General features: G+C 34.1%; 1 protein-coding gene and 1 long non-coding RNA gene across 3 annotated transcripts in view; one reads left to right on the top strand and one right to left on the bottom strand.

Moving 5' to 3' along the window:
* LOC143197918 (laminin subunit gamma-1) overlaps window positions 1–24,174 on the top strand; it is a 52,041-nt gene that overhangs the window by 25,593 nt on the left and 2,274 nt on the right. The window contains exons 1-9 of one of the 2 annotated variants that reach the window (XM_076406742.1): window positions 3,738–3,881; window positions 9,115–9,735; window positions 10,723–10,940; window positions 11,001–11,229; window positions 12,476–12,685; window positions 12,745–13,047; window positions 16,241–16,532; window positions 17,082–17,628; window positions 22,621–22,869. In XM_076406742.1, coding sequence (XP_076262857.1) covers window positions 3,785–3,881; window positions 9,115–9,735; window positions 10,723–10,940; window positions 11,001–11,229; window positions 12,476–12,685; window positions 12,745–13,047; window positions 16,241–16,532; window positions 17,082–17,628; window positions 22,621–22,869 — 2,766 coding nt within the window. In that variant the 5' untranslated portion in view covers window positions 3,738–3,784. Of the gene's footprint in view, window positions 1–3,737; window positions 3,882–9,114; window positions 9,736–10,722; window positions 10,941–11,000; window positions 11,230–12,475; window positions 12,686–12,744; window positions 13,048–16,240; window positions 16,533–17,081; window positions 17,629–22,620; window positions 22,870–24,174 lie in introns of those variants that run through there. The other variant, XM_076406741.1, reaches the window with a different exon arrangement.
* On the bottom strand, window positions 14,316–15,092 carry LOC143198277 (uncharacterized). Its single transcript, XR_013006190.1, has 3 exons — window positions 15,078–15,092; window positions 14,578–14,710; window positions 14,316–14,499 (listed from the first exon to the last, which is right to left on the bottom strand). It is a non-coding gene; the product is annotated as an uncharacterized LOC143198277 (long non-coding RNA).

The raw sequence follows: 24,174 nt of genomic DNA, 5'->3' as shown, positions 1-24,174 counted from the left end.
AGGTCTGGACGTCACGTGTAATTGACCAATAAAATTTAAATAAAATGCAATTTAATTTCGTAAATAAATTAATCAAATTATATAGATATATATAACAGATAAATATAATATATATAATAGATAGATCAAATTCTATTTATATAATGAAACTATCTTGGTTAAGTAGTCTTAAACCAATATATTTCTTCGGATAATTACACATGTTTTTTTCTTTGATGCAATGAGAGTGTTCAAGATAGTTATTACATTTTTAATTGATGACACTTTAACAAATGTGTTCTTATTGGACAATAAGCACTATTTAAGTCCTGAATTGCTTTGCACCAAAATTCCTAGCGTACTGAACTTCGGTTAATCATTTCTTAAAAGGTTTGCATTCAATAGCTATTATTTCTGTGGTTGTTAAACTATTAAATAATTGATCCAAAAATAAAAGTATATCGCTGTTTGCATAGCTTCTTTCGGAAAGCGATTCATTTCTACAGTTATTATATATATATTATAAATATTTGACATTTTATATATTTATTAATATGAATAAATTTACTCCAACTTACAACACAACATGCTGTAACGATCATAAATGTCTTTGATAAATAATCCAGCCAGTTTGGCATTTTAACATTATTAGCCATTTTTTAAAGACAGTGGATGTCCTCATTTCTGATATAAGGTAGAAAGTTAACACTATCACGAAGAACTTTGTTTTGATAAGTTTGGATCATATTAATATAGGACTTATTTGTACAGTCCCGTAGTTGCTCATTGGCTTCAATTTCTTTATTCAATAATAATTTGTTGTTAAGTAATAATTCTGAGGCATTTTTTTGAGTCTCATATAAGGTTCTGCTCATTTCTTCTTAACATGTTGTTCTTTTGACTTGAACTTGGCATCCTTGGTCATGCCCAAATGTTACTCTAGGATCAATTATCAGTGACTGGAAATCTATATTTTTTGTATATAAACTCCATATCTGCAGACTTTAATTTTATTCACAATTTCTTGAACCATCCAGTATTTCTATTGACAGCTGCGTGGTCCGATTTTCTTTCGAGATTTTAGTTAATATTCTGTCTGATTTTGAATTTTCAGAGCTTTATTGTAAAATAGTTATATTAAATATTATTATACAATTTCATCGATAATTTCTTGACCATTTTTATTATTGTTGGAAAATTCTGTGCTATTTTGTTCCAAAATGAAAATGTTAAAGAGTTATATAGTAAAAAGGAAATATGTTTCCAGAAAATATGTTTTTTCAACGTTTCAAATATGCGTTCAGAAACAACTAGGAATATCTTCGAGATCATGAATTGGTTAAGAGAATGATCTCGTAAATCAGCTTCGACAGTTATTTAGAAATTATTTTTCATAAATAACAAAAAGCTTTATTTAAATTAAATCAGCAATAATGAGAAATATTTTTATGTGAAGTTTTAACAGAATTATCAAAAAAGAGAATCACACTATGTGATGTTGTTTAGATGCCCAGTAAAATGCATTAAAAGGTAAAAACACTGAAGAGTGCTAATAATTATAATTTTATTAGGGACTAAATAAGGGCCAAAGGGTTCTTCTAGAAAAGTTTCTAGTTTTAAGTTACTCTACAGACAAATTTTAACTTAGTCACCAATGATTAGCAATAATACATTGATAAATATAATATATTGAAAAAAAGATCAACGATATGTGACCCAGCTAATATATCATTAAGTTTTTATCACAATACAAACGTACACGATACCGAGTAAAAGCCTTGAAGTGTGGTTAATAGATCTTTATTCAATTTGTTCACAGTCTGGCAAACGTTTGATCGATACCACTAGGTGAGGAAATAATTCATGGGAATTGGCCTATTGCCCTTCTTCAGTGGAATTCTCGTTTTTCGGCTTGGAATTAATGACAACTTGGAAATAGTAACAAGTCGTAAATCTCCTACTATATAGACTAATGATGTGACAGTAAAAGTCACGATGAATATTTTTACTAGTCGTGATTTGTTATTTTTGCTTTGGCAGTAATATTTTTATGGGATTTTATAATTATATTTTTTATTATAAATTCGGGAATATAGATCCTTAAAGAGTTTTTTTTATTATTATTTATTCAATTCATTGTTACTGGTTTTTACCAACTCACGTACGGTTTACCTTTACAATAACTTATATCTAGATATTTATCTACGAGGATCCATCGGCCTTATCTTAGTCTCGGGTAAAATAATGTTAAATGCACTTCATTATACTACACTACATTAGATCAAATGGTTTAATTTTTTTAAATTTGTGTCCTTTTCTGGTGTTCTGAAGGTCTCTCTAATATTAATCTTCATGTATGAAATAATACTGCTATTTTTTCTGTTAAATACGCGTAAATTGTTTAAATCATTTGAGTTTGTGTCTTGCTTGAGTGTTATCCGAGAGTCGTCATGCTTCAATATTAGCAGGAGAGTGGAATATCTTCTTATATATATGTGTTTCTTGTTTTAATTTATTGAGCAACAATCTCGGTTTAAGTAGTCATTACTGCATCTACGATACCTGTTGGGACTTTTAAAACTAGATAAGCATGTCCCAATTAGCGATGAAATACGTAAAAAGGGCTGAATTGTTAAATTTAAAGAGATTTAATATTTTGTAGCTAGTGATGACTGGCTACAATAATTTAGCAGATGTGGCAACATTAATATAACTGCTGAGCTATTAAGGCGAGAAAACAATGTTTCAAACGAAATAATATTATTTTCTCTCTTGATTGATTTTCTCTATTGATGAATGAATACACGACATATAAGAATACTACAGTTTTTGATTCTTGTCTTCCATACTTTCTTCTTAATTCTGATTAAATTTTGACTCTCTTGACTGTTTCTTATTTTATGTTCTTTGACTAATTCTGTAGTTAATTTTTGTACTCTTTTAATTCTGTTATTCTTGCTAATTCTGTATTTAACTATTCCTGTAATATCTGGTGTATCCTACAATTGTTCTCCGAACTTCATTCTGAAATACTTCTATTATATTGATATTACATCTCGCAGAGTATCTACTTGTGTTGTATATGTGGATAATGTAGGTCTTCCTTCAAATAGCCGATACATTTTTTTGAATTTTAATCAAGATGCAACCCCAGATATTTAGCATTGTTTCTGTTTGGGATAATGGTGTCTTTGTTGACTGGATTGGTGGTTGAAAGTTATTGTAAAGACAAATTGTAGGTTAGTAACAATGTAATATATTAAAAATTTTAAAAACTTAAATCGCCTTCGTTAATACAAATATTTCGGTAACGTGAAGTACACTTTCAATTAGTTCACATTAACGAGATTCTACTATATAAAGAAATTTTAGTAGCTTTGCCAGTTGCTACAGTTGAATAAAAAATATACTTAAAGACAATCTTTGAAATCACAAACGTAAAAACGGTGGTTTCCTAACATATCGCGTATGTTGTTTCGTCATGGTGATAGTACAGAGTGAAGAATAAAGGGAAACAGCCGGCATTCACGCCGTCACTCCCACGCCAACCGTGCCCAAAGGCCCAGCTCTCTTTTATCGAAATCACGACCATATATCACCGTAGCAGTACCGCGACACTACCTCGGACATGTTAATGAGGAACTGGTACTTCTTCGGCGTTGGCGGCCCGAGCATGGCTCCTCCGAGAAAAGTACCTTTAGTTTCGTTTTCCGCACGTTTATTTGAACGCCGTCGCTTATTTGCATCTGTCTACGGACTGATACAGTGCAAAATCAGATTAGATTAGTTCGATGCGTTTGGTGATATGTTTGGTGCCGTGTGCTTTGTTACAAGTTGGATGTTGTTTTTCAGTGTCAATGGCTTGACATGGGACGGACGTGAACCGTGGTTCAGAGGCACTGGTATCTATCTTTATATATACTACTCTTTATATATACTACTCTTTATATATACCATATAGGTCGCCCTGTGGTCGAAATTCGACGACCACCGATAAAGTTAACATCAACAAAGTATTAATAAATTTAAATCACTACATCACTGAATATTATAACAAAAGTATGAGTACGATTATTTTCAGAACAGCAACAACTTCAGTGAATCAAATATAAGTACATTTAACTTTTTTTTACTCTTATGTTATAATTATAAACATGGTATAAAGAAAGTAATACATATTTGCATATTAATTAAAACAATAACGAATAACTTTAGGCACTTTATTTCTTACAATATAGAAATTATATTAAAATTTCTATAAAGCAAATTACTAAAATAATAGATATAGTCAAAATTAAAATTAACTCTCTTAGTGAATAGCCTCAAGAAATAATCGATTCTTTCTAAGTAGTATTTATTTGCTGCCGGAAAAATAACGAAAGAAAGTGGATAGTAATGAACAGTACCTTGAATATTTTTAAACATAATAGTATTATATTTTATTTAAGTATTCTTTATAACGACAGTCATTTCCTTTTAAAAATAAAAATTCAACTCATTTAGTTTTAATAATCAGTAATAAATGATACTTGTTATATGCTCGGATGAAACAATGAAAAAATCTGGCCGATATAAGTACGACTTTTTGTTATAAGGTATCATATTTGCTTTAATAAAAGTATTTTCACACGTAGTCCATTTTAACATATTAATGAATAAGCCAACAGTCTAGGCCAACAATCTAGGTGGAAGAATTATTTTAATCCGACAAATTTTTCTAATACCATAAAAATAAATTAGTTTCAATCTCTTAGAACTTCAATAATCTGCCCGTGGGCAATAAGTATTATTTTATGATTTCCATTATACAATATAAGTATACTGCCATAATAAAAATCACTTCAGTAACAGATCTGCTGTACAAACGTATAATCTAAATCTTATTCTAGATTTATATATCTTACCAGAGATTATTATATCTTACTCTATGTCTATTAATCAGTTCTTATGGCAGTTTGCGTTTGAGCCTACGCACTTCAGTGTCATCGCGCACATTTAACTGTTTGGCAAGTGTACTGTCTGCTTGCGAGAGTTCATAATTATTCTTTTTTTTGTTTACAACCACAATTGTTTAGACTTTGTTTAGATGAAGTTGGAGGTTTTTGTGGCTGATACTGGGTCGTGAGGCTTGTGAAATTAAAAGAATTTTGCGTGTTATATATTGCTTTTAATGAAAAAAAAACTGTTGAAGCTACCTAGTGACTACGAACTTTGTGGATACTGTGTACTAAGTAAATCAACTAATATTATTGGCTGATATGTTGGTTTAAATGTTGTCATAGAAATTCCAAAGATGCGCATAGCCTTACTTTGTAGTTGTTTCGAAAAACAAAAAAAAATTATCGAACAATATAATTTTCTTATTTTGTATAAATAATAATATATAGGGTGCAAAAGAGAAAATCTAGTTTCTGTTCTATGAAAAATTCAAATTAATGTTGTAGGAGAAGATGTTGATGAATAAATTCAAATGAGGCCTTACGAGAACGTATATCTTTTAGTCAGACTATCATACAGAAATAAACACTAGCTTACCCTGTATAATATTAATATCTTAGCTTTTGTTGTGGAATTATTTCTTTAAAAAATATTCCTGATTCAATTTACAACATTCACATTTAATTAAAATAACTATTTCTTATCATTTGTTATATCTCTTGTAGTCTCGCTTACTAACTAGCCCTGAGAAATGTTCCTTCTTCAGGTATAACGATAAATTGGAGGCTTTCTGACCTTTCTAGACCTTCTCAACGATTCCCACCAACTCAGCTGATGAATAGTCGTACTTGTGTATGTTTGAATATATAATATTATTTACTGTATTTAAATTTAACGAAGTATTAAAAGCGTATATATAAATTTTGTCGTTAACCGACGTTATAAAGAACTATATATCCTTAAATTATATATTATTTTGCAATGATAAATTTTGATTCATCATGGAATGTTACGGACATGCAAATAGTCATCGATCACTTCCATGGAACATATTTTTTATCATATACAAACCGTTTCTCTTTACCTTTAGTTTTTTTTCAATCAAATGCGAACATTATAATTTCTTTTTACGAGATTATTCTTCACGCAATGTTGACACAGTCAATGCCAGATTGAAAAGAATATATTGTCGGTTAACACTTATATTACAGGGTGTACGAATAAGTTTGCATGGTTTCTTCTTATAATTTTGGACGAGAGTCAGAGAGTTAAGAAGGATTACACCAAATTTCAAATAAATCGGTTCAGTATAACTTGTTATCATGTTAATCGTCTCGAAAAAGGTAGTTTCTATAAAACTATCTAAGCAAATATCTCCAAAAATAATGTAAACTTCAAAAAAATACTCTTAAAGATACATTCTTAAAGAGTTGAGCTTTGAAAGTATGAAAAAATCGATTTTCGACTAGAATATTCTTCAACTTATTTATTCACTGAGCAAATATTTGATGCATATATATCATTTAAATCCTTAAAAATCGTTAAAACGTCGCAATGTTGCCGAATCAACGCTGAGTTTCAATTCAGTTTGGCTTTGACACACAACAAGATTTTAATAAAATATAATTATCAAATATAATTAATTTTAACATTATAGTACATCTGAAAACTACGTTAATTATACACCCACAATAGTTTATACGTTAGAGTTATGACCTCTTATCACTATTGCATTCAAGAATTTTGCATAAGTCTGACAAGCCTAACGACTTTGACAGCTCATTCGTTTACGTGTTCGAACTAATAAGACAGCATTGTATCTCTTTTTGACTGGAATAAAATGAGAAGCAAAATAATGTCTGATTCTGAAATGAATTTACAAATTGTGGTAGGCATTACATTAAACATCTTGATGGCGTATGTACAAAAAACTTTGAATAGACTACGACGGTGATGGGAAATACCTAGAAAAACTATAAATATTTTCAATAGTTAATAAACATGTCAGAGTGTTTATCCCTATCATCCCTATCATATTTGAACCACTCTCGTATATATAATTACTAACTCTTCTTTCCTTGAAATTTTTTAAGACTTTTTACATACCGAATTGTTTTATTTTTAGCTATTAGTCAGTAAATATAGCTAATTCAGGAAAATAATATATCGGATTTCTTATCATTACTTATGAAGTATTACGATGGTATTTGATGTGATTACAAAATCATATAGATAAGTAAGGTAAATAAATCGCATTACACCGAATGATTGCTAACATGAATGTAACTTTATAACAAAGAGCTGATTTCATTCTATCGTATCACGATTCCATTGTGGAGCATTTAGTTTATCGAACTAAAATCATTCTTTATTTTCTTCAAGTGCCCTTGAGTGCAAATAAGTTTGACCCGGCATTATTGGCACAAAGGAACGTAGGCGGTGGATGGCTATATTGGTGGGTGTTTTAATAACTCATCATATAGTTTCTTTCATTTTGAATACATTAAATATATGATACTAGCAGACCCGACAGACATTACCAATTGGTGCACGTAGAAGTGTGTTGCGCTAATTCCCGCACAAGATAAATAAGATACAAATGAATTACTTATACAAAATTTAGGTTGACAAGTTAGGCTATTGTTTGAACATTTTTTCAGTGATTACATCGAATTAGATTCAGATTTATTCTTATCTCTTTTTTGGTTCTTTTGGGGTAATTAGTGCAGGATAGTTTCTGTTTTTAACCTATAGATTATGGTACAATTTATCTGTCTTTGGTTGGAAGTATATATTTTAGCCAGATGTTCATCAGGTTGATTTTACAGATGCTTGTTGTGTGGGATATATATGTTATAAGCCTCTTAATCCTTTTGTCTGCCCTTGAGAATGTGTAATTGTACTGTTCATATGCTGATGAATATTACAGATAGAAATGTATTGATTTTTCTTTCTGTTTTTTTTTTTTTCGTTATTTTTTTGATCATTTTCATTTCTCATATAATATGTGCCATTATGTTGCCCGCATTGGGAATAATAAGTTCTAACTCAGGGACATATTTCAATTACTAACTTGCAGCTTGAACAAGAAAAAATAATCTAATAGAATGGAATGTTGAACGACATGAATGGTGTTTGTGATTTTCATTTACTACATGGATACATTTTTTGCTTGTGTCAAATATTTGTTGTTTTTCATTCAAAAAATTTCCACAGAGTCAAACATGAATTACGCAGAAACAACAGAACCCAATGCCCTAAAGGACTCATATTTTGTAATTGTAGTGTCGAGAAATAAGCTGGCTAAATGGAATGAAATTTATTTGTAGAAAGTCATATGTAAATAATACTTGCCTTTGATTAACCCCAAAGGCATGATCCATGAGTCCACAAATATTCCTCTTAATGAAAAATCAAAATTTCGATGAAAAACTAAATGACAAGGAACGCTTCCATTCCAGGTCGTTGAAGATGATTTGTTGTAAATTCGGCGACTAAAATTCTCACTATAAATCAAATTGATGCAGTTTGGATTTTATAACTTTTAAAATTTGAACCTCACATTCTGTACTTACACTTGTTCTTTCATATTTTAAAACCAATGTATGTTAGACCATCAATAATAACACAACAATTTAATTATTATCACTATAGATTTATAAATCTAAATATTCTAGATTTTTTTGTTGTTTAATCTGATCGACCGCCTCGATCGACTCGAAAAGAATCGACCGCCATTAGAAAAGAAGACAATATAGTTTATTCTTTTATATGGTTTATTCTATACAGGAGAGTGTGCATGCGTCAAACCCGGAGATGTTATGGAGTAATGTATCCTACCTTCAGGGAATTAGGTACATGTCGTTACGAATATATCACAGAGCATTAAAAAGACTTGTTTTGTTACAAGGTTTCAAAACCTGTTGGTGAAGCAAAAGCTAAAAATATACTGACAGGGCTGAATAACTACCCAATAACCAGTACTTTTTTCTGTACTCCAGTCAACCTGAATTTAACATCAGAGTTCAAGATATTTACTAACGGGACTAGTTGTTGATTTATACATACTAGCGTTTCTTCTTCCAAGTCTTCGTTTTAATTTGAAACTGGAACCCTTTTCTATCGATGATGTATATTTATTTGAAAAAAATAATATTTAACTCTTCACGTATCTAATCCGTTTTTCTTTCATTTCAGAATGTAACTGTAACGGTTTCTCCAACAGATGTGTCTTCGACGCGAAACTTTATGAAGAAACTGGACATGGAGGACACTGTTTGGATTGCGCGGCGAACAGAGACGGGCCTCACTGCGAACGCTGCAGGCCAAACTACTACATGAGAGAAGACGGGTTCTGTATACCCTGCGATTGTGATCAGACGGGCTCCACTTTCCAACAATGCAACGTCGAAGGCAAATGTCAATGTAAACCCGGAGTGGGCGGTGACAAATGCGACCGTTGCGAAGAAAATTATTACGACTTCTCCAAAACGGGATGTAAATTCTGCAACTGTAATCCCGCCGGTTCGGAAGGAAACGAACCCAGATGCGATCCAACTAGTGGCTTCTGTATCTGCAAAGAGAACGTCGAGGGTCAACAGTGCGGCGACTGTAAACCAGGTTTCTTCAATTTGGATTTCAATAACCAATTCGGGTGTACACCGTGCTTTTGCTACGGACACTCATCCAAGTGCCAGTCGTCTCCGGGATATTCCAAGTATGCCTTGGAATCCAGTTTCTCGAAAGGTACAGAAAACTGGAAGGCTCAAGAATTCAATGGTGCTGGAGCGCCGATTAAATACGACAGTATCAGCCAGAGTAAGTATCTTATTATATAATAACAGATCAATTGAAAAGTCCCCGGCTTGACATATAGATGGCGCTACTAGAATTAAATCCATGTTTTGTAGTTAGCCGTAACCATCAAAAGATGCGTGTATGAATTTGACAGCTGTCGGATCATTAGTTTATGAATTATAGCATTTTGAGTGAAGCAACTTTTGTTATTTTGAAAAAAATAGATAAAAATGAATTTCGCGTGTTGACAAAATATTGCTTTTTGAAAATACAGTTGAAGCAAAAACTTGGCTTGATGCCGAGTTTCCGGACACCGCTAAATTTAGACGTGGTGAAATGAGCACCGAAGACGGTGAATGCAGTGGACCATCAACAGTGATTATTACATAGCGTTATTTTATTGGACCGTTTGAAGGACGACATAGTGCTGCTTCACCAAGACAATGCACCGTATCATAAGTCAGTGAAACGATGGCAAAAATCCATGAATTGGGCTTCGAATCGCTTCCTTATCCACCGTATTCTCCAGATCTGGCTCCCAGCGACAATTTCCTGTTCTCAGATCTCAAAAGAATGCTCGTTGGGAAGATATTTCCGTCGAATGAAGAGGTGATCGTTGAAATTGAGGCCTATTTTGAAGCAAAGGACAAATCATACTACAAAAATAGTATCGAAAAGTTGGAGGGTCGCTATAATCAGTGTATCACCCTTGAAGGGAATTATGTTGAATAAAAAAAACTAATTTTGGCAAAAAAATGTGTTTTACTATTGTAGGCCCTGGTTACTTTTCAATTGACCTGTTAAATATAAATATTTTGTTAGTTTTGTACATTTTATCACAGCACAAAACCAAGTTTCAAATAATGGATTGGAGATCCGTGTTAAAGGCGTCAAATAAAGATTAAAAATTGTTCTTATCTGCTCGGAGTCAAAAGATGACCCGAATTCGTCAACATGTGTTTGTAAACTTTTCTTAATTGACTTAAATGTTATTTCATATACTTTCAGGTATCGGGGTTCATGCCGAACAAGGCGAAAACATCTATTTCCTGGCTCCCGACCGCTTTCTCGGAGATCAACGCGCCTCCTATAACCAATTCCTTTCGTTCACTCTGAGAATCGCCAACTCCAGACAGGTGGTGACATCAGCTGTCGACGTCATTTTAGAAGGTAACGGTCGACGTATTGTCACGGGCATCATCGGTCATGATCTTCCCGATATCAAGGTAGGACACGTTAGCACCTTCATAATCTATTTATAACTGTAATAATGACTGTCGCTTTAGCCTCAAACTTACGTTTTTCGGCTACACGAAAACCCCTACTACAATTGGCAACCGCGTCTCCATTCCAGAGATTTTATTTCTCTATTGACCAATTTAACCTCGATCAAAATCAGGGGAACGTACTCGTCACCTGGAACGGGATTCCTGGAGGATATTAAGCTGGAGACGGCCCTCAGAGGTGGTGCCGGCGAGTCAGCTTTATGGGTGGAATTCTGCGAATGTCCTATAGGTAATTTAAGCTCATTCTACGAGGGTCACTATTTATATTTCGGGAATAGGAAAAAAACAATTAGTTAAGCTGCGAATATATTTTTATTGTTTTTCAAAGTACTCGCCACGATGATCGATACACTTTTGCATACGCTTAAATCAATTTTCAAAGCATTTATTCCATTCCGAATGAGATATGTATCTTCAAAACATGATTTTTGAACGCTTCAATAGCTTCTTCGGGCGATGAAAATCGTTGACCACGTAGTTTATTTTTCACGGATGGGAACAAAAAGATGTCATTGGGTGCCAAATCGGGACTGTACGGTGGATGACCCATCAATTCGATGTTTTGAGTGCCCAAATAGTATCTTGTTTGAGCCGATGTGTGAAAGCTCGAATTGTCATGATGAAGAACAATCCGGCGTCTCTTGTTTGTTTTCCTTATTTCACTGAAGACTTCTGGCAAACAAATGGTTGTGTACTAATCAGAATTTACTATTATACGATCGATCTAGACGCACTGTTGCAATATGACCAGTTTTCCCGAAAAAACAGGCCACCATTTTCGTGCTTCATGCACGAACTACTTCGATTTGGTTCATCTTGGAACACCCGTACAGTCGACTGCTGTCACGATTTTATAAACGTCTTTCGAAGCACCCCGATTGAATTTCTTAAGCATTTATTTGCACCAATCAACACGAGCCTTTTTCGAGCGATTGTCAAATTGGGATCCAACGCGAACATAACTTTCGCACAGCTAAGTGTTCATGTAAAATCGCATATATGCTGGTGGAACTAATGCTTAGGGATACCTCAATCTCACAATAGGTGAGATGACGATCTTGCTTAATCATTTCGCACACAGCATCGATGTTTTCTGGCACAACAGCCGATTTTCGACGACCTTCACGAAACTCGTCGGACAGTGAACTGTCACGATTGAATTCACTAAACCAGCGATACACGGTGGTTTTTTATTGAGCTTCATCGTTAAATCAAATTAAGTTGATTGATGCACTCTTGTTGTGATCATCCTCGTCAAAAATGTTCACGATTCAGTTCCATTTTTTGCCGAGACGAAACTTTCAACTAAATATAAAATTAACAAATAACGTCCGTGCGATAAAATTTTTCGAGTGCGTATATGTCAGTAATATCAAACTTTACGATGGAACCGTCAGCTGGACTCACATGACAACAGTGTTGCCAATTCCCGAAATATAAATAGTGACCCTCGTATTACCCTTATCTCGTTGCAGGTTATGTTGGTCAGTTTTGCGAGTCCTGTGCACCTGGATATCGTCATTCGCTAGTTCCCGGAGGACCGTTCTCCAGTTGTGTTCCCTGCGAGTGTAACGGTCACGCTGATATTTGTGATTCGGATAGCGGAAAGTGTATTTGCCAACATAAGACCTCCGGGGATAACTGCGAATTTTGTGCCAGGGGATATTACGGAAACGCCTTGGCTGGTATTCAAATCCGTCCGTCTTAAGTGGATAATTATTACTTTGATTCATTTTTTTAACAGGTACTCCAAACGATTGTCTGCCGTGTAACTGTCCGGATGGTGGAGCGTGCATACAATTTGACGACGAAATGCCTATATGTATAGAATGTCCGTCTGGATACACCGGCGCCAGATGTGGTATTTGCGCTGATGGATATTTTGGCGATCCGCAAGGACGTTTCGGACCAAAAACTCCGTGTCAATTGTGCGATTGTAACGAAAACATTGATACGAACGCAGTAGGAAATTGCAATTCTACAAACGGAGAATGTCTCAAGTGTATTCACAATACGGGTGGATCCCGATGTGAAGTTTGTCTACCAGGTAAGTTTTAATCTTTAAGAACAGCGAGGAAATAATGATAATTGCGCCTTGTCGGTTAGGGATGTCGGCTGCGGACAAAAATATCGATATTTTAAATAACGTCGATACATCGGAGAAAATTTTTTTTTTTATTCGAGAAAAACAAATAGTGTCCTGCAATATTCCTGGACAAGCTTTTGACCGGGTATAGTATTTGGGATTAATCTATAATATTAGCAAATTTCTTCCGCGGAATTACTGCCGATTACCGAAATCATATATTTTCGAAATAAAATTTAGAATCTCGCATAAAGGGGCATTCTCAACACTTAAACCTATTTCGGTGGGAGTTGCCCAGGGTAGTGTCTTAGGACCACTCCTGTATCCGCTTCATACTGCTTATACCGCAAGAACAAAGAAAAAAGATATATCTCTGCCTAACGCTGTAGAAACAGTATAAATAGCAGTCAATAACACCTAACTAAAGTGGACTAGAGATTGGAAAATAAAACTTAACGGCTTCAAATATGACCATGTTGATTTTGTGTTGCCGTGATATGACGAAAACCTAATTATGTCACTTGATGGATACACGATTCCTCAAGCAGAATCAGCTAAATACCTCGGAATACATCTCGATGGTAGTTTAAATTGAAAACGTCATGTTAGACAAAAAGCAGAGCAGATTAGACTCAAGCAACTGTAGTGGTTAGTCGGAAGATACTCTTAACTTGACCTAAAATCAGAGATTGGTTATCAGTCAATCATAAAGGAACTATGAGGTGCAAATATGGGGTTCCACTAAAACATCAAACCAACTAATAATCCAACGCAGTGAAAACAAAGTTCCACGATTTTTTCCAATCCTTATCGCTACGTAACAAACGAAGAGCTGCACGGTGAAATCAAATGGATATACGAAGTAATTCAAGATTTCGCCCTTAAAATATGAAATAAGCTTGCTAAATCACAGCAACGTGGAAGCAATGTAGCTACTGGTCAATACGCAGAAAATCAGAAGATTAGAGGGAACCAAACCACACGAACTTGTATAGTGTATTTATTCTTAACTATATGATACTATCTTCTCTGGTATTATCACTGATATTATCTTCTCTCTAATATTTAAAACAAACATTAAAATAAAATAATATAACTATAAATGGTTCTGCTGTATTATTTTTTAGAATCAACTAAATTAACAACCTACCTAAATTGAGGTACATTTTATCAAATATGACAACTGTAGTTCGGTCTATACAGTCAAGTTTCTGAACTAACGACCAAAATTAGAGGTTACTGCTCCAGTAGCAAAAAGGAACCTTATTCAGTATCTGTATTAATGTTCTTCTAGAAGGCAAGCAGAATATCTTCGATAACTGTTTATATCCTCTGCCACTGCATTTCAATAAGGATAAAGTCAGTAATTTTTCATCCAACCTGAAACGAAACTAATGGGACAGGCTGAGTTATCTGTAAATAAACATATACATTTCAAGTTAGAACCTCCATTCTCTAATAATAAACATAAGTTTCTTATTATATACTTACTTCTGGGTCTTGTTGGGGTAGAAGAATCTCCTATATATCTATCAGCCTCAAAAAACTTATATGATTTAATATTACCATTGGGGGCATATGTTCCTTGTCTTGTAGTAAAGGTAAAGAATCTCAATAAATATTGCTTAATTATTTCAATGCAATAAATTATTATTGTTGAACAATATACTTACTATTTAAATTACTAGTAGGAATTACATCTTGTTTCAGCCATGGCTTTCCACATTTTGATCTATAGTCTTCATCTTTAAAATGATTAGAAACTTTCCTGGACCTACATAGGAGATCATAAGAGATCCTCTTAAGGCATTCTTTTTATTACACTAATAAATTAAAATACACAGAATAATCTAAAGTAATTGTTAAATATATATAAAAACACATACCGAAAAACTTGTAAATAAACAACACAAATTATATTACCGTAAAATGTCCGTTAACTGCTTAGGTTAGAATTATTAATACCCAAGACGAACGAAAGGGAAACACACATATAGCTGTTGCATTTTTCATTTACATTTGGCCGCGTAATGGCGATTCCGGAAAGCTTAAACGTGGGACCCGATTTTTCCATATACCTTTCACTTCTAAATTTCTTTATTCTATGTTACACATCAATAAATAATATATAATCTGACAACCGATTCTGACTTCTAATTGTACATTATTATTACCTTAAATATTTGTTGGATATATAAATAATTGGTTGGATGCGCTTACACCTGACGTCCTCTGACGATGTATATACGGTTGCATAGTCGATATTAAAGTAGTTTCCTGTAAATTATAATAAACGCAACGGCGCATGCTCGTACTAATGCCATCCGGACAGGATGAAGATCCCGCCATCTTGATTCATTCTATGTTGGGGCTTTGACCGAGATGTTTGTCGAAATAAATAGAGAGTGACTCAGTTGAATCCAGTGTTTTAATTGCCCAAACACCTTCACCAAATCGATTCTACACAATCGGTTCTAACATATTATAAAGTAAAAAACTACAAATTAAAAAATAACTTCTCCAAAATATAATTAATAAACTATTTTAAGCAAAAACATTGAACCGACTTCAAAAAATAAATAAGGCACTTACTAAGAGGTGATAAATAATCAAACTTAATTTTTAACACACAACAAAGACGTTTAAAATAAAATATGTATATGATAATCGTTGTAATAACTAAATAAAAATAAACAAAAACCTTATTTAACCAATCTACTACACGTATTTTATCTTCTACTATATACACACAATTTAGCTTAATACCTACCTAAACCTATTTTTCTATTTACAATATTATTTTAAGTACTACCTAGTGAACAGTTTAAACTCGGTAAGAGCAACAAGATTTGTTTTGTTCGTAATTTAATATTGTGTATATGCCACAAAATTATATTATTATTTTTATGTTGTTTGGGTCCTGCATTGACTTCAAACTGATCGGATAATTAGAGACAGTAGTTAAAGAGTTTACTTCTGTACATCCGTTTGTCAATAAATACGAAATTCCAGAGATACAGAGGTCTCACTATACTGCTTCTCGCCTTGCCTTGTAATGAAAACAACTTGTTTGAGATTTACTTAGTATATAGTATTATAATGTCGGAATAACTTTCTAGAAAATAAAAAGTAATTTCATGTTGTCTTTTCCTAGGATTTTACGGAAATGCTTTGAAACTTCCCAAAGGCGATTGTAAACGGTGCCAGTGTCATCCTCCGGGTTCGGAAGTGGATTCGAACAGGGAACCGATCTGTGATCAGAACACCGGAGATTGCCAGTGTAAGCCCCACGTGATCGGACAAAACTGCGATATGTGCGAAGACGGTTTCTATAATTTGGGTAGCGAAGCTGGCTGCGAGAATTGCAACTGTGATCCTATTGGGTCTTATAATCAGACCTGCGATATCATTACGGGACAGTGTTACTGTAAATCTGGAATAATCGGGTAAGGTTATGTTATATTATGTTGATAAAAAAGTAATTTTGATATACAAGAATCCACTCATAGGGACGCCTGGCACGTGCACTATAATTCGATTCTGCCATGTTGCCAGTTCTTGTAAAATATATGTATATTTCAAGATTATAATTTATAAATATGGTATATTCAAAGTTTATTTGTATATACGTCATCAAGATATTTAATACAATTGCTGCCTGCCGCAATTGGTAAATTCGTTTTAGAATCAGGAGATACAATGCTGTCTGTTTAGTTCGAACAGGTAAATTAATGAGCCTGTCAAAGCCCAGTGATAAGAGGTTATAACTCTAACCTATAAACTATTGTGACTGTATAATTAAACAAATACAATACGTTACAAATAAACTTTAAATAGACTATAGGTATTTACTTATTTGTAGCGCATATTATACAAAAAGTTCAGGACTAAAAATTCTTCTGTTCTTATGTTGTCTTCAAAAATAGAGGCAAAATTTTCGCTAAGCCCATTAATATACAGAGAAAGATAAGTAGATCAAAATGTCTTCCTTCCAGATTGAGATGCGATCACTGCGAAGCCAGGAAATATGGATTTTCTAACGAAGGCTGTCGAGATTGTGATTGCGACTACATTGGATCCAAAGACTTCCAGTGTGACCCTTCGGGACAGTGTCCTTGTCGCTCCAACGTCGAAGGACGAAGGTGTGATCGATGCAAGGAGAACAAATACGACCGTCAGAGAGGATGTCTCGACTGTCCCGACTGCTACAATTTGGTTCAAAAGGCCCACAACGAGCACAAAGACAAACTCTACTACCTGAACGAGATTATAGCCGGCATCGAGAGCAGACCTACCGTCATCACCGATAAGGATTTCCCCAAGGAACTGTCCGTGCTCCAAGAGGACATCAGTGTGTTCTACGACGATGTTAAGAGGGCCACGGGAAATGAGAGTATCACTCGCCACGTCGAAGACATCAAACGCCGCTCTGGAGAAGTCGCCCGGGTATTGGACAGCGTCAATGAGAACATTGCTATAATCGAGCGGAAGAACGATGATGCCGACAGGAACAACAAAAACAGCGAAGAAGTTTTAGAATCGGTACGTATTTAATTTGAAATTCGTTTTGATTGCTTTATTAACAATATATTAGGTAGCAATTAGATATAAACTCTATGATTTTAACATTCCTCTAGATAAAACAGCAATTTTCCTTTTAGTACTATTTAATTATTCTAATATTTTATACAGAAGATCGCTTAATGAAGTGATTTTCTGCATGCCATGTAAATATAATATAGACATAAGAAATACTTATTGCCTATAGGGCAGATTGTGGAATCACAAAGAGTAAAAAAAAAATTAATTATTCAGTACCATGTCAATTGAAAACTCTCCAGCCTGACACATAGATGGCACTACTAGAATTAAATCCATATGTTTTTTAGTTAGCCCTAACCCTCAAAAGTTGCGTGTATAAATTTGTCAGCTGTCGTATCATTAGTTTGTGAATTATAGTATTTCGAGTGAAGCAACTTTTGTTATTGTGAAAAAAATTGATAAAAAGGAATTTCGCGTGTTGGTAAAATATTGCTTCTTGAAGGAAAAAAATACAGTTGAAGCAAACACTTGGCTTAATGCCGAGTTTCCGGACACTGCCCCAGGAAAATCAACCATCAAGGATTGGTATGCTAAGTTTAGACGTGGTGAAATGATCACCGAGGACGGTGAAGGCAGTGGACGCCCATAAGAGATTGTTACCGGCGAAAACATTTAAAAAATCCACAAAATGATTTTGAATTACCGTAAATTGAAACTGAATGAAATAGCAAACACTCTAAAGATATCTACTGAATGTGTCATCATGTCATTCACGAATATTTGGGCATGAGAAAGCTCTGTGCAAAGTGGGTGCCGTGCGAGCTCCTTTTTGACCAAAAACAACGACAACTTGATGATTTGGAACAGTGTTTGAAGATGGTCAAGCCTAATAAATACGAGTTTTTGCGTCGATATGTGACAATGGATGAAACATGGTTCCATCATTTCACTCCGAAGTCCGATCGAAAGTCATCCGAGTGGACTGCATACGATCAACCCGCTCCAAAACGTGGGAATATGCAACAGCTGGCAAGGTTATGGCGTCTCTATTTTGGGATGCTCATGGTATAATTTTCATTAACTACCTTGAAAAAGGAAGGATCATCAATAGCGACTATTACATAGCGTTATTGGACCATTTGAATGACGATGTCGCCGAAAAACATTTCGCTTTTGATAATTTTTAATAAATATCGATATTTTTTTGCAGTAACAGTGATATTTTACAAATTATTTCAAAATTAAGTACTAAAATATACTTTTAAAATTAAGTACCGATTTTATATTGTTTAAGAAATATTTTTTAAAAAATATCGAAAAATATCGGCTGAAAAAAATACCGATATCGATATTTCTGGCCGTTATATATTTCTAATAGGGCTAATATAAAAAAAATCTTTTCGCCTTTTTATCAAAAGATGTCGCTGAACACATGCAAATACCAGACTGCAGGGAAATGAACAACATATCTATGTAGTCTATTCAAACTTTTTTATACATACGTCATCAGGATGTTTAATTTATTGTCTGTCGCAATTTGCAAATTTGTTTTAGAATATGATAATATTTTCCTTCTCATTTTATTCTACTTAACAAGTGCATAGACTTGTAAACCAAATAAACGCTGACCTAAATGCCAAAAGATATTGTTCGGCTGCTTTCCTAGACATATCTCAGGCTTTTGACAAAGTATGGCATACGGGCTTGCAGGTTAAACTAAAGAAACTTCTCCCTCATCCGGACTATCAGCTACTAAAATCGTATCTCACTGACAGACATTTTATTGTAAATCAAGGCGATGAACATACCGAATTAAATCCCATATATTCAGGAGTTCCGCAAGGTAGTGTACTGGGTCCAGTACTGTATCTTCTGTATACGGCTGATCTGCCCACCACAAAAATAACTACTGTGGCAACATATGCAGACGATACAGCAATCTTAGCATCCCACGAAGATCCAGTCACAGCATCAATAAACCTACAAACCCACCTGGAGCAAATACAATTATGGTTGAAGACATGGCGCATTAAAGCCAATGAATCAAAATATCCACGCATATAACGTTTACCCTGCGTAGAAGAACATGTCCACCAGTAAATATCAATCATCGTCAACTCCCCCAAGCAGAGCATGTTAAATATCTTGGTATGCATTTAGATCGACGCCTAACCTGGAAGAAGCACATACTCTCTAAACGGAAACAACTAGGACTAAAATTATATCAAATGTATTGGCTCATTGGGCGCAAATCCAAGTTATCATTAGATAACAAGGTATTGCTGTATGAGTCTATACTCAAGCCTATTTGGACATATGGAATTCAACTATGGGGTACCGCTAGCAAATCTAATATATCCATCATTCAACGGTTCCAAAATAAGGTGTTGCGTGCCATTGTTGATGCTCCGTACTATATTTCAAATAAAGTGATACAACGCGATATTCCTCTAGAACCTATAACGAGTGTAATCCAACGTGTTTGTGTGAAGTACTTCGAAAGAGTGTTAGTGCATCCCAATGTACTCGCTAATCAGCTAAATATGCGACGTGATAGTGAAGTGCGTAGACTAAAACGTTTAACACCACCTGATCTGATTACTGGACATATGTAGAGTTTAGAATAAGCATTAGAATAAGACTAATTAATTAAGATAATATTTTATATAGAAGATTGCTTAATGAAGTGATTTTCTACGTGCCATGTATATATAATATAGACATAAGAAATACTTATTGCCAATAGGGCAGATTGTGGACTCACGAAGAGTAATAAAAAAAAAAAAAAATTTATTCTACTTGAAATAATTTGAAGATACAGATAGAAATGTATTTGACAGGGCTACCAAAATATTCATTTTATAACATGGCAAAAACTTCACTTACAATTACTGAGTTAATTAGTCAAATTTGTCAAACCTCCTAGATTTAGCTGCTAGAATTCCACTGCATTCCCCTTAATACATTTGCCATATCTACAAAAAAGTTACCATTCTTTCTCTCCTGACACATTTCAACCAAATAATAATATATATTCTGAATATTTTCACACGTATTTGTTCATATCTGTATCTTTTACGTACCGCAATAACATTTCCTACAGTTATCGTATATTAATTATATACTCACCTTCACTTGTTTCCTTACTCTGTCTTAGAAATTGCATTTGGCAGCATTGAATCATATTATATTCAGAAAGTTTCATTCAAGCGAATAACTAAGCTGTTAATTTCCAATCTATCTAACATTTATTCAGTGATCATTCAAACCGAAGGTGTTATTAAACATTCCTGTTTCCAGCATGAAGGGCAATATAGTCTATTCAAAGTTTTTTTAGCAATGCGTCGTAGATATTTGTGATATCGAAACATTACAATGTTGCCGCATCAACTCTGAGTTTTAGTTCAGTTTGGCTTTGACATACAAGAAAATTCAAATCTAAATAAAATAATTCAACAAAAATGTTATCGAATATAATTTATTTTAACATTATACTACATCTAAAATCTACTATTGCTTTCAAGAATTTTGCGTACGTCTGTCAGATGTACGCTAAATTATTTAAAATATTAGTTATAATTATTAGCAGCTATATAATTGAAATAATAAGTCTTCCTTCATTTTATTATACGCTTTTAAGAAAATATCCAGAAGTTTTATTAGACCTCTTCGATACTTTTCAGACTAACAGTTTCCTTTGAGTATATATTGAAAAACTACTAGCTGTTTTTATACATTTCATATATTTAATCTCTAATAGAGCTGACATCAAGTTGATTTTGATTCACCCGCTTCGTATGAGGACGTTTTTTTTTTTTTCAGTGAATTCAAGATTATATTTTTCATTTTTTGAAATAGTTCAGTGATCGTGTCCATACTATTCAGTGCAGGTACAACACGCTAAAAATATTTTCAATAAAAACACTTGCCTAACGAATTACTGACCTCTCGAACGAATTTTACTGGCAAGAGGCTCCATTATCTCGTTCAGGTTCAAAGTAACTGATTAGAGACGTAATCTGTTCTGTCTGGCTTCGGAATTTTCAGAGTACGAAAAAGCAACGATTTAAAATAACGTTTTCCGGTTTATAACATCTTATCACTGTTGTTTTGAAGAATTTTGCTTACGTTTGACAACCGGTCGACTTTAACAAGCTAGGTCGGTTGAACGGTCGAACTTATCACACGGCATTTTGTTTCTTTTTAACTAGAATAAAATGAAAAGGAAATATGTGATTCTAAAACGAATTTACAAATTGCGGCAGGTAATACATTAGACATATTGATGATGTATGTACAAAACTTCTTTGGATAGACTATATATTAGGCGTTCGTATTATTTTGTTCATCCCCTGTACTTACTGATTTCTTTCTGAATGCTTAAGTGTTTCTCTTCGGTATTCACATTGATGATATTCAATTAAGGTGCGACCTTGAGCGATTTTTTTTTTTTTTTTTTTTTTTTATAATTATATACATTGTTACTAGTCGTTGCCGACTAACCTACAATTTGTCCTTATAATAGCTTAAATCTAGGTATATATCTAATAGGACTCATCAGTCCTACATAGTCTCTAACATAATAATAATTGTTTTAACACTTTGAGTTTTTTCTAATGCACCTCACTGCACTACACTACAACACACTACACAAGTTCAAATGGTTTGGTCCTTTTGAGTCTGCGTCCGGTTTTGGTGTTGTCCAAGAGTTGTAATACTTCGAAATTAACATGAGAGTGAAGTCTCTCCTCATGTCTCTTTGCAATTCTTTTAATTTCTTGATTGACAGTCGGTATCTGAAGATCTCGATGTAAATAAATGGTCCGGTAATATCTGGGTGCACCTACGATGCTTCTTAGGACTTTGTTCTGGAAAACCCCTTGAGCGATTGATTTACCTCAGATTCTAGCATTTTTAGCATAACGCGCCTTAATTTCACTACTACTGTATTATAAAGTATAACCATAACTGAAACCTATTTTTTCATTACAGTTTGAACTAGAATTTAATGATATTAAAGCGAGTTTCGAGAATCAAGCTAGAAAAGTACTGGAAGAAGCTAAGAAAAAGAACGAATTGATCGGAGAACAATCTTGGGGGTTGGCTGCGGTTTCTCAGGAGGCCAGGCGACTAGCTGACGAAATAGACGTTGAAGCTGACGAGTTAGTGGGGCAAGCTAAGGAAATCAAAACGAAATCGATAGAGGCCCTGGAACAAGCTAAACAAGCCAACCTCGGACAGGTACGTTTCATTTCAGATCACACAGGTGACGTGATCTTTATGTTTCTAATTGTGCTGAATCAGAGAATGACTTCTTTTTTTGTCAGAGGACGACACGTTTCATGACAATTTGAATTAAACTATCAAAGATATAAATTTTCTTATCTAATCTAAGGTGGGCCAAAAGTCCGGCTACCATTGGTAATTACTCATAGAACTTTGTTTTGGGTACGTCAGATTATTAGTTGGTTTGATATTTTAGTGCGACCCCATATTTGCACCCCATAGGTCCAGATTGGCTTTATGATTGACTGATAAACCAATCTCTTTGATTTTACTAAGCCGTACTAGGCAGTAGCGACTAACCAGTACAGTTGCTTGAGTCTAATCTGTTCTGCTTTTTGTCTAACATGATGTTTTCAATTTAAACTACCATCCAGATGTATTCCGAGGTATTTAGCTGTTTCTGCTTGAGGAATCGGGTATCCGTCAAGTGATATAATTAGGTTTTTGTCATTTTACCGTACATGGATAGATGTGGAGTTATTAAGCTGTATTTTCCAGTCCCTATTCCATTTGTAGATCTTGTTGACCACTACTTGTACTTTTTCTACAGCCTTGGACAGAGATACATCTTTTGTCATAATAACTGTGTCATGTGAAAATGTTCCAAGTACTGTTTCTTTTGTTGTTGGGATATCAACAGTATACAGCAGACATAGGAGTTGTCCCAAGACTACCGTGTGGAACTTCAGCGAAAACAGTCGTAAATCTTGAGAATACCCCTTTATGCGAGACCTAAATGTTCTTTCAAAAACATATGATTTCAGCAGTCGACAGTAAGTAAGGAAACGTCCAGGAATGTTGCAGGGCAGTATTTCTTTTCTTCGAATGCCGTTTCAACAACCGCTGTTACTCTGTACACTTGGTCAATTGTCGAATGGTGATTTCGAATCTCTTTAATGTCCTAGTAAAATCATTCGCCTTGATCTTCACTCATATTTCTCAGATTTTCCTTAAAATATTGAAATTACAAATGAAGAAAATGTACTTTTACATTCAACAGGTGACCAAAAACTTTTAGCATTCTTTTGACGACTTATTTATAGTTTAATAATTCAATGCTTCATCATTCCTAATTTTGTTTGTAGCGGTGAGAAACGAACTTTATGTGTTTAAGTATTTAAGTTCACTTTGCGGCCAAGTACTTTTGGTCCCGTGATTTTATCGAATTCTGCTATTCCACAGACATAAGCAGCAAGGCAGCTTTTTCTCAACAACAACATATGTCGTTGTGTCCTATTTTAATTTGTGAAGAATCAATTG

This window comes from Rhynchophorus ferrugineus, unplaced genomic scaffold (assembly GCF_030347505.1).
Source record: "Rhynchophorus ferrugineus isolate W39M unplaced genomic scaffold, kcgeb_rfMv2 rfM6, whole genome shotgun sequence".
Lineage (NCBI taxonomy): Eukaryota > Metazoa > Arthropoda > Insecta > Coleoptera > Curculionidae > Rhynchophorus > Rhynchophorus ferrugineus.
Note: the sequence above shows the minus strand (reverse complement) of the source record. Positions and strands in the feature narration are given on the sequence as shown.